Source organism: Manduca sexta, chromosome 20 (assembly GCF_014839805.1).
Source record: "Manduca sexta isolate Smith_Timp_Sample1 chromosome 20, JHU_Msex_v1.0, whole genome shotgun sequence".
Classification (NCBI taxonomy): domain Eukaryota; kingdom Metazoa; phylum Arthropoda; class Insecta; order Lepidoptera; family Sphingidae; genus Manduca; species Manduca sexta.
Genome location: NC_051134.1, coordinates 1566552 through 1585690, shown reverse-complemented (window position 1 = coordinate 1585690; position 19139 = coordinate 1566552). Strand labels below are relative to the sequence as shown.

General features: G+C 34.2%; 3 protein-coding genes across 5 annotated transcripts in view; 2 read left to right on the top strand and 1 right to left on the bottom strand.

The window, feature by feature from the left end:
* Positions 1-587: 587 nt before the first annotated feature.
* On the top strand, positions 588-7932 carry LOC115445574 (dnaJ homolog subfamily A member 1). The gene is made up of 8 exons (XM_030171897.2): positions 588-813; positions 1251-1458; positions 3001-3248; positions 4112-4270; positions 4490-4645; positions 4733-4904; positions 5624-5751; positions 6655-7932. Exons 2-8 carry the CDS (start codon positions 1260-1262, stop codon positions 6802-6804), a joined length of 1212 nt encoding a protein of 403 aa, XP_030027757.1. The 5' UTR covers positions 588-813; positions 1251-1259; the 3' UTR covers positions 6805-7932.
* Positions 7933-8630: 698 nt separating this feature from the next.
* On the bottom strand, positions 8631-10328 carry LOC115445563 (U3 small nucleolar RNA-associated protein 18 homolog). The gene is made up of 2 exons (XM_030171885.2): positions 10123-10328; positions 8631-9931 (listed from the first exon to the last, which is right to left on the bottom strand). The coding sequence occupies exons 1-2, from the start codon at positions 10161-10163 to the stop codon at positions 8638-8640; spliced, it is 1335 nt and encodes a 444-aa protein (XP_030027745.2). The 5' UTR covers positions 10164-10328; the 3' UTR covers positions 8631-8637.
* A 755-nt stretch (positions 10329-11083) lies between these two features.
* Positions 11084-19139, top strand: part of LOC115445393 — a 42942-nt gene continuing 34886 nt past the window's right edge. For 2 of the 3 annotated variants that reach the window (XR_005112646.1, XM_037440576.1), the window contains exon 1: positions 11084-12803. Coding sequence is in view for 2 of the 3 variants with exons in the window: in XM_037440576.1 (XP_037296473.1) it covers positions 11821-12803 (983 nt within the window). In the remaining variant the exon portion in view is untranslated. The remainder of the gene's footprint in view (positions 12804-19139) is intronic. The other variant, XM_037440575.1, reaches the window with a different exon arrangement.

Here is a 19139-nt window from a genome sequence, read left to right as displayed (position 1 = left end):
GTTGCACGTTCCTTAATTGCAGTAAAAATGTTTTCTTTCTTTCCTTTCCTTTTATAGTCCGAACGTTACGTTACGTAGTACAATACTTCTAAGCAGTAAGCACGAAGTGGCCAGTGGGATCGTCGCAACGTCTATGGCCTGTCAATTGTCATAAATGTATTGTAGTAATCATATTATGCCCAATAGTTTCAGATCAAAGTAAGTATCTTGGTATTCTGCAGCAATGATTGTGTTGCTAATAATTATTATAATATATTGTAGTTGTAAGGTACAAAATATGACACGATAGTCCCGTGTAGGCAAATTCATTTGGCTAAGAAATTAAAAAAATATAAGTTTTCTTTGTTTATGATACTTATGACTTGGCAGCAAGGTTTTGACCTTAGCAAATTTCTTGTGAAACGTCGGAACGAGTAAATTGTCTATGACCGTACGCTAGCATTATAAGTGTACTATATTAAGAGGTCTAATGTTCTTCTTTCGTTATACCCACCCAAAAAATACTTTATGGGTATATCTATTTGTAAGACAGAGAAAAGTATATACTTGCGATTTGCTTCATACATTTCTATTTTAGTCGTTTATATATTAAAGGCGTGGAATGTTCTGGAACATGCACGAATATCGACGTAAAGATAATTTTTTCCAATGAAACGTCATATGGATTCAGTCAGTACAATCTTGTGTGCGTAGAATTTGGTCGATCAGTGCGTTCCACAATTTATTTGTAAAAATCAGTGTCGAGTAATAAATTAGTGTTTCTAAGAGAGGAATATTTTATAGTTTTGCATTTATACTAAAGAAGCAAAAAAGGTAAGATTAAAGAAACGAACATATAAAATCATTTATTGGAATCTGTATTTCGTTCCAAGTTTTCATTCATATCCCGTTTCTTTTAATGTCGAATGCATTTTTCTTTGTATTTTCGACTGCAACTTCTACTTATTTTACTGATTCCTTTATTTATTTGTCTTAATCTACTAAATTAGTTAATTCATAAATATGAGTAGGTTCACGTTGCAAACGTGCTTTTGCAGCAAGTTAGATTTAATGGTGACCATAGATTTGAACTCTCCTTTTCATCAAATGATAATCAAAAGCTTTGTTTTTATTCTATCGATTATAAATCTAAATTTTGAACTTATGCCAGATCGATATTCATATTTGTATTATTCATCAACTTATAACCTAGAAGACTAGAAAATTCTATAAAGATCTATTGTATGATGAAATAATTTATCTCCGCATAGGGACGGAAAATGGTTAAAGAAACAACATATTACGATATTTTGGGGGTGAAACCGAATTGTACGACGGATGAATTGAAGAAAGCCTACAGAAAATTGGCTCTCAAGTACCATCCAGACAAAAACCCAAATGAGGGCGAAAAGTTTAAACAAATCTCCCAGGCCTATGAAGTGCTCTCCAATCCGGAAAAACGACGAATCTATGATCAAGGTGTGTATAATGATATTGATTTTTCAAACTACAAAGACATTTTTTATAATATACTAGCTAACTCGTAAGTTATAATAATATGACAAGTACATTTTTATGCCAAGACTATGTAAACCAAATAATATAAAGATATTCATTGTTTTACTTTCACATAAATTATATGTCTTTTGGTTCAATAATGGTTATAATGGAATGATAATATGTGACCTGTTATTTGTGACCAAGTTCTTTGTCCTACTAATAGTTTCAGTCGTCAGAAATAAAGATAATAATTATTATTATAGTTAATATGAAACACAAACCAAGTTACGTTTGTAGCAATTTTTTTAATATTCTGCATTAATGTAATAGTTATTTTTTCCTTTATTGCCTAAGTAGGCAAAGAAAGTAGGCAAATAAGCAAGTGGTCTGCTAGCTTATTTGCCTACTTTCTTATGGTGTGTGGTGCCTGCCTCCCATGGTCTTATGCAATGCTACTGCCTACTGAGAAGCTACAATGGATCAATTCCACATAATATGGATGCACTTCACTGTGAAGGCAAGTGGTGTGATGGTAAAGTGGTGTCACAGGGACCATATTCAATAGTTCTTTGGAACATTCCCTGTAGAAGAGGTAGTAGAATACAAAGAGGTCTGATGTCTCTCTATGTAACCAGGGCATTGACTCTGTCCATAAGATTTAATTATTGACAATTTGTGCATGTTTTTGCAAGGAGTCAAGTTAGCTAAGCAAGTCTTTGGTGTCCACTGCCCAGAGTTAGTGGGCAGTATTCCACATGTGGCCAGACTTGCACTTTGTTAAGCACCAGTTTATGGTCTTGTGTGAAGTACCGCTTGGCTCTGTACAGAATTCTCAATTTTTTACTGGCATGTTTGGCTTTCTCCTCCACATGACTCCAAAATTGGATGTTACTAGAGATGTTGATGCAGATGATTCCAATACTATTTAACATATGGAGAGTAACTCTGGAACCATAGTGCTATGATAAATGTGTCCTCCTTAGCAGTGAATGCACAAACTTGTGTCTTCAATGGATTGAATGAAACAAAATTCTTTTCAACCCATTCGGAAGCCCGCCCCAGAGCTCCAACTTTAGAAACAAGTTCTGACCATCTATCTTCAGCTGTGGTAGGGACATTCTGTTGGCTAATCTGTTGCGCATGACACTATCATCTGCATAGCAATGCATGTTGTGTATAGACAACATGTTATGGAAATGCAGAACACTATCATTAATGGTCATGATTGCAGAGTTACAACTGCCAATAACGATCTTGTCGATCCAGACATCAAGAAAGCTGTTGATTTCCATGCAGAGTGCCTCGGGGTTTTAACGACACGGTAGCTTCGCTAGAATATCTCTGAGCCGTAACTTGCCGAACACCTTCACAATATCCATATCATCGGCAATTGCCTCGGCCTTAACCTTTGCCCAAGATTGTGTGATACACAATGAGATCACCAGCCAATGGCGCCACCAAGGACCAGCACCGGGGATTTCTTGGTGGGACAGGTCCTAACTATAATATTTTTTTTTTAAGGTGGAGAACAGGCTCTTAAGGAAGGTGGTGCTGGAGGCAGTGGCTTCTCTTCACCCATGGATCTCTTTGACATGTTTTTTGGTGGCGGCTTCAGTGGAGGGCGTAGACGGGGACGTGAACGCAAGGGCAAGGATGTCATCCATCAGTTGTCGGTGACATTAGAGGAGCTGTATCGCGGTGCTGTACGAAAATTAGCACTCCAGAAGAATGTGATTTGTGAGAAATGTGAAGGCCGCGGTGGTAAAAAGGTAAGTTTTTTAGTATAATATGATTGCTTTTCAAGGCTAGAAGTAGTGTGTAACTGTTTATTTGAATTAACATGTTGCATTGCAACCATGATACGACCGCGCACACAAATCTAAGATGAATCAATATAGTAATCATAATCATTTATTTGTTAAACATATTATGTAAAATATAGTTCTCAAATATGTTACAGTAGAAGCGCGCTATGTTTTGCCACAGTAAAATAGCGTATTAGATCTATTTTTTAGCAACTAAGTATTAAATAAACCAAAGAGACATTTGACGTCATCACTGCGTTGCTGGTTCATACATTTTGCGCAAGCGCGGATAGCTGGCATTGGACTGACCACGTTGTCAAGCGCGCGGCCTTCGGTCGGCAACCTCGTGGTTTTGATTGTTTGAAGTGTTCAAACTTCAAACTCGAATTAACATAAATTAACGGATAGCACGCGGCTACCGCGCGGCGATCGTGAAGACTTCACATCCTCTAACTGTTAAAGTAATTAATTTCAGGCAGTCTCCAAAGATTAATAATTGTTAAGTCTTTCATCAATAATGATCCAATGTTTTCATTAAAACTTGAGCTCTATTATAGTTTTAAGTCTTGTTTATATTTCTTTTTCACATTACTTTAATTCTAATTGGATTAAAACTGATTAAATAGACTTTGAACATGCAGATAGATAATAGTATTTATTCTATTTGGACATCTTTCAAAACCACTTATTTATGATCACGGATGATTTTAGAAGTAGCCATCATATGTATCGAATTCCGACGGTATGGTATTCCTGCTATAAGTGTACTGGCGCGGCGATTATTTTTTCCTACTGAAAGTATTAATTGGAAATTTCATTTGAATTAGGGTGCGGTGCAAACTTGTCCCGCCTGTCGGGGTACTGGAATGCAAGTGCACATCCATCAGTTTGTTCCTGGTGTTATTCAACAAACCCAAACTGTATGCACCGATTGCCGTGGACAGCGGGAGATAATTGATCCTAAAGATCGTTGCAAAGTGTGCCAAGTAAGATTTATTTTCTTTCTTTAAATTTATTGTAGAGCAACAATCATAAGACACATTTTGCTATCAAGTTGAATTTTTTAAATTTGACTAGTTTAAGAACTAAGATAAAAAAACTTTTGATTTAAAAAATGTTACTACATTGTATGTAGCAAATATACTTTGTTTTATTTTAAATTATTTTTTATGTTTATACATTTTACTTATTGGTGAAATCAACAGGGACGTAAAACGGTGCGCGACCGTAAGATTCTAGAGGTTCATGTAGACAAGGGCATGACTGATGGACAGAAGATTGTATTTAGTGGAGAGGGCGACCAGGAACCTGAGCTTGAACCCGGTGACCTTGTTATAGTTCTAGATGAAAAGGAACATGAAGTAAGTCTGTGTAAAAAAAATAAAATTTAGTAGTAATTTATATCTTATAATGCCATCCGATTTTTAAAATTATAACTTTATTTTTAGGTTTTCAGAAGATCTGGAAACGATCTTATCATACGCTTAAATATTGAGTTGGTGGAAGCTCTCTGTGGTTTCCAGAAAGTAATCAGAACTCTTGATGACAGAGACATTGTAATAACTGTTATGCCCGGAGAGGTTACAAAACATGGAGATGTGAAGTGTGTCCTGAATGAAGGTATTTTTTGTGCCACTTTATGCCATATGTTTGCATGCAAATAAAATAATAATAATATCAGCCCTGTATCATATATTGTCCCACTGCTGGGTACGAGCCTCCTCTACTACTGGGAGGGTTTAGGCCTTAGTCCAACACTCTGTACTATACAGGCTGTCAGACCACCATGGAAATAGATAAAATAATTTAAAAAATATAGCAGATTAAAATCTTTTTAAATATACCTAGATGCCAGTTGCCACTAAGTAGTGATATGGGAAAACTGTGATGTTGTGCTTATCATTGTAGAATAAAGGAGCATAGTCTGACCAACTCTTACAGGCAGACATGGAATAGATGTATCATAAAAATACAGTGATAAGTCAAAGCTTATCTTTTGCAGAAAAAAAAATTATTATATAACCTACCTTTCGGGGGTAAACGCACGCCATGTTCCTATCCAGGACCTTTTCTATCTTTAGACAAATTTTTGTACTTATGTTTAATATCTAAAACCTCTTTACAAACTTTAGCATTTACAATATTAGTGGGCAGGATTCATTTTATTTAGGGATGGTGTAGGCAAAATTACTTTTACCTGGTTCAGGTGAAATAGGAGTTCCAGTCCAGTCTAGAAAATAAATAGAATCTTGTCAGTCAGCTAGGTTACAAAGTTGTGGAGAGTATATGGCACAGTTGTTAGGAATTGTGATGCATAATGTATTTAATTTTTATTTCAGGTATGCCAACATACAAAAATCCATTTGAAAAGGGCCAACTAATTATTCAATTCCTAGTTAATTTCCCTAATCGCATTCCGCCTGAAGTTATTCCAGCCTTGGAGAATTGTTTGCCACCTAGGCCTAGAGTAAGTATATATATATGTTTTTTTACTTACAACTATTTTCATGACTTCTTTAAATTTAGGTGTGTTTTATTATTATTCAACTCACATATGAGTGTAATAAAATGCCCTTCACCCGCAAACATGATAGACTTTTATTTCATTTATACCATGGATGATACTATTATACATAATGGATTTTTGAGATGGGGCAGTAAGGTAGCTATCTTAACTACTGTAGCTACAGAAAAACTTTCTTAGGCGACTGTTTATAATTTTTGTAAACATTAACGGCTTTTGCACACCAACTCCGTGTCGGTGTGCCAAAGGCTATAGCTGATTGTGAATTCCTTTAATCGCATCTTTGTCTATATAATATTAATGTTGTTACTCGTGATACTCTTTACACACGGCACACGCCGCGGCAATTTAGTTCCGCCTCTGAGAGAGAAACGACGTAATTTGTCTTTTTTTGACATAAATCGCGGCGAAACAAAATGGCGGAGGTAAAATCCGAAAAAATTATAAGTGAAATTCGATGTTTTCCCGCATTACATTTAATAGGGCATCCAGATTACAGGAATTCATATAAGAAAGAAGTAGTGTGGCGAAAATTAAAATTATTTGTAAAAACGATCATGATATTGTAGTTCTCAATTTATTTTCCCCAAGCGTCTTTTTTATTAATATCATGAACCCATATTCTGTCTTCTATGTCCATACAACTAGTAATAATTCTAAAAGACTAAACTAGAAGGGAACTACACATTATTTTACTATCTAAAAAATATAGTTTTTGTCAGGGTTATTTTAAGGACATAAATTGCAACTAACATTCACTGAATATTTTGTAAGAAATGTGATTCCAAATACAGGCGTGATTTGTATATTTGAAATTATAACTAATGAGTATTTGGTTTATTTAAGGTGGAGATTCCTGAACTGGCAGAAGAATGTCAGTTAATGGATCTTGACCCGGAGCAGCAGTCGCGACGACGGCGCACTCATCACGGCCACGCTTACGAAGAGGATGAAGAGCATCCTGGAATGAACACAGTTCAATGCGCTACCAGTTAAACTCGCATTGTAGACTATCGATGGACCTTATCCTGGCTGATAACTAAAGTAGCCCTCAATCTATATAGTATTTACCTACAATTTAATTTAATAACACTATAGAAAAAGTAGTTGTGATTATGGAATATGTTTAGGTGATAAAAAATAAGTTGTATTTCATTAGTTTTATCTTGACAATTATAATTACATCATAAAATTCTAGTATATATCCATTACTTTGACTCATTTATGTTGGCCATAATAAGTTATAGTGTCTTATAATTCCATATCTATTAATGAGTTGTTCAGATTTCACTCCTAGCTTTTAAATGCCATGTGCAAACAGGTCCATTGACTAGTATCGTCTGTTAGTAGTATTTAAAAAAATAATCATTACTGTGATTTTGGTTATCTATTTCTTTTAGATAATATAATTTATATGATGTGCTCGTAAGTCGGTATTTTTTAGATTTGCATAATTCGAACTCTGTAAACTATTGTCATCTATAAATAGTTTGTGTCTACAATATTATTAAATGGCGGATTGGGCGTATTTAAAAAAATAAAACCTATTTTGATGCTCATAGTATGACACACACGCGGTTCGTACATCTTTAATGTGTACTCCTAAGTTGCATGTGATTAGCGAGGCCTTGGTTAAGTAGGTATATAACATCCGTAGAAACATTGTTTTCTGCTCGTAACTAGAACTAAACCATCCTAATCTATGGTGCATTCCCAGAAGCAATGGAGAACCGATGTAAACTTGTAAGATGTCTTACATGTCTTTATTTGCCTATCATGTAGTTCTCGCCGAGTAATTTATCAACGATAAGCACTTGATTTCAATAGTAGTAGCAGGACAGAGAATTATGAATGCCAGAGATACGCCTGGTCTATAAGCACCCTAAGTTTCTCTTTCTCAAGGAATTTGTCGAGTTACATCTTGCATTATGTATATTTGTACACGACATCCTTTTTGATAATTACCTTATTATTATCCTTTTACCTCATATACTTACAAATCTATACCTAATGAAATGCACTGTCTGTGATCACATTTGGTGAATGGTTTGGTTAAAATGTATTGTGTTTATTGGCTTTGTTTTTCATTTAGGATAAAATAATAAACTTTTCGTCTCAAAACTTGTTTTATTTCCATAACTAATATAATAAACTAGATTGAGCAACATCTTAACAAAATTCACGACTATGTTAATATTATGTTGCCAATTCTGGTCACTGTGACAATAACAAATTTTAGAATAAGATAACAAGATACTTGATGGCATTTTGTTTACAATGATGTACTGCAGTTTTCAAAAAACAACTATCCTAATCGCTTATTACAATTCATCGTGAAAATGGACCAGTCAGAACAAAGTTTTTTGACATGCTATTATTTTAATAGCAAATAAGTTATTTAGCTTATTTTGTACTCTGAATGGGATCGAAGATTTAAGTTAGGGATTGTTTATTGAAATAGTTCGACTATAATACAATGGCACATTTCATTATTTCTTTATTTACCTCTCTTAAGAAACATTTATACAGCGGTGCATTTCCAAAAGGCATAATTCCAGTTTTAATAACAATGTCCTGAGTACTTTTTCCCACTGATCATTACTGGGTTTTTTTGAGCCTGAATTAAATTAGTGGATTATTAGCTTACTATTATTCAACATTTAAATAAAAGGCCAAACATAACTTTGAAAGTTAGAAACAAAATTATTGTACTTTAGTTGTTAGAATATCTGATCATAGAGCATTCAGATTGTTAATTCAAACCGAGTAACACATAATTTAGGCCAATAAATTTTATAGAAGGAAAAATAAAACAGCTGATGTCACATATCAATAATTCTTGTAATACTTCAATCTGAAAAGATAAGCATAGCCCTTGTTGTTTCCCATTGCCATGTAACCACTATTAGGAGAAAAATTCACTGTTTCGACCTGATGATAATTCTGTGTGTGTATTGGGAAATTGGCAAAAACATGGTATGATGGAATATGAATAAGTTTAACAGCATTTGGATAGAAGGATGATGTAGCAGACAGTATCTCAGAGGAAGCATTAAATCTAAGATTAGTTATTTTTGTTGTCAAATTTGAGATAGTTTTAAGTGGCAATGGTTCTGAAGTATTCAAATTACTTGTTTGGTATACATTAACAATACCTTCACCACTACCAGTGGCCAATAGTCTTCCACAAGGGCTAATCTGTATGCAGGAAGCTGTTACACAACCATTGTCATAAAACTTTCTAAGTGGTCTGTATGTAGAAAGATCCCACATAGTAACTTCCCCTTGACATCCGTAGCTGTACAAGGATTTGCTGTCATGGCTAAATATTACTGATGTTACATTTGTATTATGCTTTAATATTCGCAGTAGCTCTTTGGAGGCTGCACAGATCAAATACACTTCATCAAGACAGTCAGATGTAGCAAGATATTTTCCATTAGGAGACAATACAAAAATATTTGGTCTCTTTGATATCTGAGGTAACTGGACTAATTTAGACTCTGCTTTGACAAGGTCATAGATGCAATAACTGTGATTATTTTTCGATGCGATGTATGCTTCTGATCCGTCAGGTGAGAAATGAGCTGCAGATATTTTCCAGTTCTTTAATTTGAAACTGTGGAGTTTGTTATTTACATCACCCCCAATGGAAAACAATGAAACAACACCAGATTGGCCAGCGACCAAGGAAACACTCATTGTGGGGTGAAATTCTATACATGTTATATTTGGTCCTTCATTTTTTGTTTGCGCATTAAGTCTTGGAAAATTTTTCAATTCCAAAAAGTCCTTTGGGAGGTTTTCTGATTTCTTCTTGTGTAAATGTCCTACAGTTCTTAAAATTTGATCATCACTTTCATCATCTTTTTTAATCTTCTTGTTTAATTTGGCCCAATTCGGAGTGCCCACTAATGTGGAATATTTCTGTTGCAGCTTTTCTTTGTAAAATGCTTTACTTTTTACATTTGGTATAATATTTGCACCAAAGTTTTCATCATCATCATCAATCCATGCTGGTTTTTTATCTAATTCTTGATCTTCATGTTCACTAACAGATGTTGTATTTACCTTAAGTTTTTGTGCAAAGTTCTCAGTTTTACTAAACAGCAGTTGAGATAATCTGAGGATAAGGGTAAATATTATAGTTGAATTAATTCATAATTCTAAAGAATATTAGATTTATATTACAGAGAAAAGCGGCTGTTTTATATATGTTAGTGAAAATAAACAATTTTATTATCATCTAATACTCCTTGAGGTTATAACTTCAATTGAAAAAATCATGTTTATTGGTGATAATACAATGCTTACCTAGCTTCGTTTTCGTCCAGTTTCGATAGTTTACGCTTCATTATTTATTACCCTTTAATACCAACAATTCAATTAAATTTTTTAATTGTGAAATTCTAATAAAACGTGAAAATAAAATTTGAAAGGTAGTAAATAATTAGGGGTTATAAGCCAGTGTCACTGTCGCACGGCGCACTTGTCAGTTTGTCAATGTTATCAACAGTGATAAATATACTAGAGTTGCCAACTACACATTGTTTACTACCACAAATACCTACCTAATATTATGTTCTTTGCTTTCTAATTGCCACTGTTTGGGCAATATCTAGAAATTTGGACACGATGATTTGTTCTTAGGTCGGGCTTATATATTCGGAAGTGTCATGAATCCAGACTGCTCCTGATTCTACACTATTTAGCATTACGTCATTTATTTAAACTTTATTTATCCGTGAGTGAATGTTCTTACATGCATCTTTTATTTTATATTTCTTATGATGCTAAATTTACTCAATTCATGATTTGATTTCGGTATGTTTCATTGTTTTTATATATGTATCAAGCATCATCTCTTTCATATTTTATTTATCTTCAAATAATGATTGGAAACTTCGTAAGGGAAAAGAAAATTATTAAAAAGTCAATTTAAAATAAGTAATTTAGCTAATTTTCGTAAAATTATATTTTGTAAGGTGGTTGGACCACTTTGTGTTGATTTTTCAGAATCTGAATTAAGAATGCCATTCCAGATGAAGAAGCGTATCATATCATCTATTGTTCAGTTTGTGGATTTTTTATGTTTATATCTTTCTGATAGTATTATGGTTATCATTGTAATATAGACTTTTTCATTTATAATAAAATAAATTAGTCACAAATTACTATGAATTAGATGAACTGATATTATTGCCATTAACGAGAGTGTCAACTTTGTTGTACGTCGAAGTTGAGGTCGCCATTGCTTTTATGTGGTATATCAAAGAGTACATATCGGTTGAACAGTTTCATAAACTACGAAAAATAGACTCAGGTGTCGCTAGTTGCGTCGTCTATCTCTTTTTGTCATATCGCATTAGAGGAAAATGGAAGGGCATTATTGTATGTGTATATGTACAATCTTGCGTGGACATGTGTACTGTACGAATTCTTTCCTTTCATTCGTTATTTGCAGTGTTTCACTTTGTAAGCATCGCTTTTATTGCGATTGATTTGTTTTTATTATAATTTAGTGATAGTGGTTTATAAAGGTACCTTTCTTGTGAGAAACAAGTGATCCCATTCTACTGAATCAAGCTGTGATAAAAGTGGACATACATGATGATGAGACGGACACATCTCGCTATGTGACCTTTTTACACACTGTGGTTTCTAAAGTGTACATTATGCGATTCTGTCGAAGATAATAAAAAACTAAACCGCAGCTACTCGTTTTTTCAAGAAGTTACAATAGTTTTACAATGGGGTCGAAAAGGGCTCCGCCATAAAATAATCAACAGGGACATTTGTCGATCGTAAAACTACAATTCATGATTTCGATACAAAAAAAGACAACAGTCGACGATGGTGAAGCGGCCCCGGAACAAGAGGAGGCCGACAAGCGATGATCGGTGGGCTGGAAGCGATGCAGAAAGAGGTTCCAGCTGGTCCGTCGGAGGATCACGTCGCGGCACGCTCAGCTAATGAGCGGCAGAGTGACGCGGCGTGTGATGTGTGTGTGCGATGTCGGGCAAGCCCGCGAGTGTGGGCGCGTCGCGAGCGGGTGTGGCGGGCTCGCCGCGCGTGCTGGTGTACGTGGCCGAGCCGCGCCAGCTAGAGGCCGGCGCCGCGGGACCCGAGCCGCCGCCCGCGCGCCACCCGCCGCTCGACGCGCTCTACTTGCCCGATAACCTGCAGCCTCATCTCTCGCTGCCCCGCGGGCCTCCTTACAGGCCTAACTTGGATAGGCCTGATCACCGAAATCCTTCCAACGCCATATTCTACAAACCATTGAATGAAACTGAAGGCAAGTTGAGTGTTTATGGGGCTGCAGATGGGGTAGTGCAACGGGCAGACCTGTGTCCGAGTTCCAGGCAGTGTGCCAAAGAGCCCTGTATAAAAAATGACAACAGTAGAAATGCAAGTGACGGTGGCTCTGTTGTGAAGCGTGATTGTGCAGACCAATTGGGTATAGATTTTTGTGGTGTAGAAACATTTAATAGACAGCTACCTGTGGAAACCTTAGATGCAGCTACATATCCAAGATGCACAATCCCAGGAAGCTCTGATAGTACTATGCATCCTGTTCAACAGGTAGAAATTCGGCATGGTCAAAATCAATTCAGTGAGAGTGTGACAGTACACAGTGGTGACATAGTAAACTGCAGTGACAGAGAGCTATCTGTGAGTAAGGGCTTTGTGAACTACCAGTTTTTGGAACAGAGTGTGTCACACCAATCTATAGTGAATCAAAGTATAAGCATTCTTAATCAACAAGTGGGTGTAAATCGTGGAATTATCAGTGAAGGTGATGGTGGCAGTGGTCCCCAATTAGTTAGAACTGCAGATGGTATGGTCCTGGCTGTGTTGCCTGCCCCAGTTATAGCACAGCCTGGTGACCTGGCAGAGCCTGCCTCCAGGCCGGTGTCTACTGACTCCACACAGACTGTAATAGTGCCCTTGGGTTGGAGAAGGATTGTCAATAGTGCATCTGTTCTCTATATAAGGTAACATCATTTTATTATCTACACAGTTATAATATCATTTGTATAGCCTATTACATGCTTTGCTTCCTCTAATTCTAGTAAAAAAAAAATTATTAACTTTTGATATATTATGCAAAAATCAATTAATCAAAAATATGATCACAATATCACAGAGGATTTCATATTGCTTAATGATTTAGTACTAAAATAATAAACATTAAAATAATTGCACAAACACTTTGTTCACACAGACATTCTAATGCTAGTATTAGTTAAAACATTATTACTGTACTGGACCAACGGCAAGTTGTTTTGGTTGTGCATCTTGACAACAAGTTCTGGATTCATTCACCTGACTAGGACACAAAAATTTGCATCAGCTTTTAGTTGAAAAAAAAAACATTGCTCAATTTTATTGGGAGCGGAATATGTCCTTGATATCAAAACTAAAACATTTCTTTCTCTTAAAATGAAATGTCACTAAACCATATATTTAGTGAAGTGAATATGTAATCAGTGAAGTAATTGGTTTTGACTTTTAATCCTTTACCAATAAACATATTATTTATCAGTGATTACTATAATCAGTGTTTTGTGTCTGATTGTCAAATTCTTGAATTTACCAGACAGTGCACCAAGACTACAGCCATTAGTCATATTGGATGTATATAAATACTGGTTAAACATTTAACCACTTCAATATTTCTACTAATGCATAGGCCCACTTAGGCTGCAATACCTACAAATTTTTAACACAATGATTTCCTATATTTATTGTGAATGTTTGGCATTGAAATTCAACAAAATTGAGGCAAAAAAATCTGTAAATTTATAGTTTGCAGAGACTTTTGGTAGGTACTTTTAAAAATGTGTGTTTTTGAGCATGGGGAAACCCAATTTAATAACGCTGCTACTTTTAAATATATTGGGACTCATTATTTCTTGTTTTGAGATCATGTTCAAAAAAGTGGAATCTTGATATCAAACCAAACATACACCTTAACCTAGGTCTACTTAGTAAATAAAATAATATCATTATAAACATTATACATATTATGTATAACATTTACAACATTTTTGGGAATGTCGAACGTCATCAATGTAAGAGCTTTGAGATTTACGAATATGGGAATATAACTGGCGCTAAGCTTGTTGTTCCCACACATGTTAGCTTTAAAATCTAGTGCGATATAAGGATGCGGCACCGCGCATCACTGAGTCTCTAAAAAAACTTTTAAGCGAACCATACAACATTGATGACCTTGTCTACGCGCGGCCCAAACTGTAGGTATACATAGCCAAATATGAGTAGAAACTGAAAAGGAGGTATACAGATATGTTGTATGTAATATTTTTATATCAATCTTACCTTATATAATATTTTATTAATAATTATAGTGAGTATGCAATCATTCAATGTTGTACCCTTAACACGTTAGAGTTGTTTACAACTCTTTTATATTACGAACCGTACAGCTACACAGTTAATCGCTTAGCGAATACTCACCGGACTTGTAAAGGCAGTGCCCTAAGCAAAACCGTACGCTAACCGTATTTTTGAAGCTATCATCGAAATTTATTATACATATATCGAAATAAATGATATATCATGTTTCTACAATATGTTATCTAATTTGGGTTGGTTTAAATATTTATTCTGTGGATATTGTTTTATTAAGAAATTATTTGTAAATCTGCATATTTCCGTACGCCGTAAATATATGGAACGAATGCTCATGGTCATTTCTTCGGAATACGGCCTTAAGAGATCCTGATGAACTTCATTGTATTTGTATTGCAGGAACGCATACTATTACCTACATGATATCTCGAAAAGAGGCGTTTTTCCATTTTTATCAATAAGCTATCGAACAACCGTCCGATGCTCAGTTGGCAGTTTTTTTTTTATAGGGAGTCTATTAAACTGTTTGTTTAATACGAAAACGAAACACGGAAATGCGAAAGCTAGTTTCGAATGAGAACCTTTCAGCATGTTTTTATTTTACTTGTATAAGTCAGATATTTTCTGAGATATGTCGCTAAAAATGGGTTTTAAACTGAGGTTTTAAAAAATATCGATATGACAGAAGCAATAACCTAGCTGAAGGGGAACGAATTGTCGAAACGGATTCGCACCCGAGGCGCACGCACGTTATAGCTTATAAAATGTCGTATGTAGTTCTTAATTCTAATTTGTTTTAAATTATAAGGAAAACATTACAATATAGATAAACTTCCTAAATATTTTTCAATATAAATTTCCAAGTGAAGCCTGCCATGCCAAGCCCGCACGACGGAAGAAAATCCTAACTTACCTATTTGAATAACAATATTTAACCAGGATTTGAACCCGGTGTTTTTGACAAATAAAATACCGTATCTACACATCATTTGATACTCGCTAATAAGGATCTAATTCTGGTCTAAGTAATGACATACTGCTAATTATAGGAAAGGGTTCATTTATTTTTTAAGTAACTTTATTAACACTGTGACTTGTTAAATGTTCTGGCTTTTTAAGTTATCAAATCTTTAAATAATAAATTTTAGATGTTAAAATTTCGAAATGCGTCAAGAATACTATATGCAAAAAAATGGCTTTAGTAGCCATATGGGTAATAATTCTGTTTTTAAGTTCCAATATTATTGGGTACACACAGTATACCGTCTCCAGAAGAATTCGCGTATTCAATATGTAGATTACACAATGTCTTTTAACAACCAATCGACATGTACATTATGTGACTGATATATCAATTTGTTTTTAACGATATAATCTTTGAAAGATACATAGTTTTGCGACAATTAAAACTTCGGCGACGGACATACGAGCAAACGAGCGGCGCAGATCGTGTGTTAAGCTAAATCAATCGGGCGCAAGTGGACAAACCAGTCCGGCAGCTGTGCGGTCCTCAGATATGGTATAAGTGACGAAAGATACTCTCAAACCACGCAGCTTGCTTTCAATCAACATAATAATATTATATTATGTTATGTTCATTTTCAATCACAATATATTTTATGTTATTTATTGATTGCTCGTTTACACACGTCTCTTATTATATTTCTGTAATCTATTAGTAAAATGAAAATTTTTGAGTATAATATAATACATATGTGCATATTTTTAAATCAGAAGTATTATATAATTTTGCTGTCGACGTTCTCGAGTGGGTTCTAGTCAGGTTTTGGCTGTAAAAATACATAATATATACATGGATGATGGTGTCATTTTCGTGTACATACATACTTCATTACTTCAAAACAATCTCGTTTCCCACATTGTTACTACATAATACTCTTTTTTAAGTCGATCATCAGGTAAAATCTTTAAATGTTCATGGTTTAAAACGGTACAGACTATTAGATGCTTTAAACGCGACGTGCTGCAATTATTGTGCACGACCAGCTGACTCGCATAAATATCTTTGGTGACGATGAACAATAGGCTTATTGAAGTAAAACTGAGTGATTTACAACCTCCGCTTTTCGTAAAGAAAGATTTTTTCTTGGTAAGTCGGTTCGTCAATGCGTTGATTTCTCTTGCCTTCTTTGTAATGGTTGCACAATGCTGTGTCGGACCGTCTTCAATACCCACATGGATCTTTTCGATTGTTTCGAGAGATTTCATGGACGTCGCCCGGTGCTAAATTCGGATTTACAATTCGTTCCGACTTTCTTTTAATAAATTTAACAATACTCCAATATTTTTACTAGCCAGTAGGTAATAAGCATTATCTAGATATTTGCGATATATCCGTTATTAAAAATGGTTGATTATTTGATTAGATTTGGGTAATATATGCATCATGATAAAATAATTATATAATTATTAGCAGAGCCATGAGTAGACAAAAAGAGTTTTTTTTTACAAAAAATATCTCATAAAATGGAGAAACAAAAAAAGAGAATTATGAACTCTACCTGCGGTCGCTAGCAGTCAGTAAAACTTTACAACGTCCCTAATTTGAGATTTACGATTCGATTCGGTGATGAATGGGAGAATGGGTATTGTTAAATTATTCCACGTACAACAAATCAATATCGATGTAGATTTTTACGTAAGTAATTATTATTATGGTACTTATTTGAAAACAAATCGGGTTTTTATCTGAGGATCTTGAACATCACTCACATATTATTATGCTGTTAAAATAGATTAACTTTATACAAATATCTAGATATTTTTTTTATGGTAAATAAACATTAAATTGCAATATTGCGATAAAAAAAAATTTAACAGTACACTATTACTATTTAATATTTAATCTAATATTAATTAATCCTATTATTATCAATATCACGGATTAAACTAAAGTCAAATTGAATCCGTGATGATATCCCAACGTTGGTTTGCTTGTTCAACTATATTTTTATATCTCAATAAATTTTCCACAATTATGTAGCATGCTTGTCCAACTAACATAACCATGGTCGACAAAGTCTATGCTTCAAGCTAGTAATTAATTTTAGGTATTTATTTTTCTAAAATACTTTTTATTCGGTAGTATTTTATAAAAGTTATTTAGTTTAATAATTTTTGTAACACTCAAATTAATAAGCATAATTAATTGTTTATTATTCTTATAGCATGTACGTCTTGATACGATAAGTTATCAATCATTCTATCTGTAACCTTTCTAATAGATTATTGTAATTAAAATGTTTTTATTTTCTGTGTTGTAATACATAATATAGATAAGGTCACTTCTATTATGCATTTGTTTGGGAATGGTTATTATAATTAATTCATTATCGACTATAAAATTCATTTCCTTTTATTATCTTTATAACAATATAGATCACGAATTATTATCCTGACCTCCTCCAGCGTAAAAGTCTTTTCACATTATAAAAACAAATCGGCTTCATAGTTATCAGCTAATGCAGCTAATACATTCCTATTAGGGAAAAGATTATCGAAATCGAATTAATAGATGTGAAAGTCTACGAGAACATCATTTACTTTCCATTAATCACTGTTCAACTGATAGTTGAAAAAAAGTGTATTAAGAATTTTAATTTTTAATTAATTAATTTATTTACTATAATAGGAACATCAACAGTACATTTATTCAACAGTCTAATATACTTTACACAGACTTAATAACTAATGCACCAATTAAAGATGTACACATTTTTTTTTATATTTAATGAACAAGACATAAACAACTATGAAAGAGATAAAATGCAAAATCATTATGGGTTTATCCTATATAAACCCGTAAAAAAATTGCCAAATACGAAGTCACTGCGGTGAAAATTTTGATTTTTTGTAAAAATCTAAAATTTTGACTGAAATTAAAAATATATATGTATATATAAATTTAGAATCTGTATGCTAGAGCAATAAATTTAGGGGCCGTTGTTTCATCCGTTGTCAAATAAAGTTAAGGGTCTAATGGCACTGGCGCATTGCAAGCGAATTTATAGAGAATCGAAGCTTGTCCAGTGTAATAAATCTGTTAACTTTACCTGACCACGGTTCTAACAACAGCCCCTTAATATTTCCGTTGGGTTTATCATTGACTTTCCTTTGGACCATTACCTACGGGAAAACTTTTAAAATAATTCGGTGTTGCTTAAGGCTTCGATAGTACACAGTGCCATCGGTACAACGCTAGTGCCATCTATTTAAAAATTAGGTAATAAAATATTGACTACAGGAATAAATTACCGAGATAAAAATGTGTCCATGTGATAATCCATAACATGGTCTACCCCTGTGCCAAATTTCATCCAAATCCGATATGCTGCTTCTGCTTTTACTTTTAACATACATCCAAAAATTTTCATTAATTTTGGCATAATATAAGTGGTAAGATCTAAAGATCTTAATGTTTTAGCAGTTTTGAGTGGATTTTCTAAAGAAAGTTCAACCTTTCCTTTACTGTGACGGAAAATTACAGAATTTATCAAATTTACTAGTATGCTGCGTTATTGGAGCGAATCTGATCTATAATTAATATTGAAACTGGTTATTGTTTGAGCATCTAAAATAATTCTAAACGAATAATGACAATGACGCCGAAAGGTAAGACCATACGACGTTGACCTCCGCATCGCTTCGACGCGGAAATAATACGAATTACGTAAGCCAAGTCGAACATTTTTTACTGCTCTATTAAATGAGGCACGCTGCCGAAGCTGGGTGGAGAACGTCTTAACAACAAATAAACGGATTTTACGGTCCTGATAATTATGGCCATTAGTCTCATTGTTCTTAATTTCGAAATATAAATCTGGATTACTTTTACACAGTGCAAAATAGATTAATGAAAGTCTATACCTCAGCTATTTATTACTTATCTTACGTACCTACGTGTGTTTGCTGATATGTTACATGTTTATTTTTAG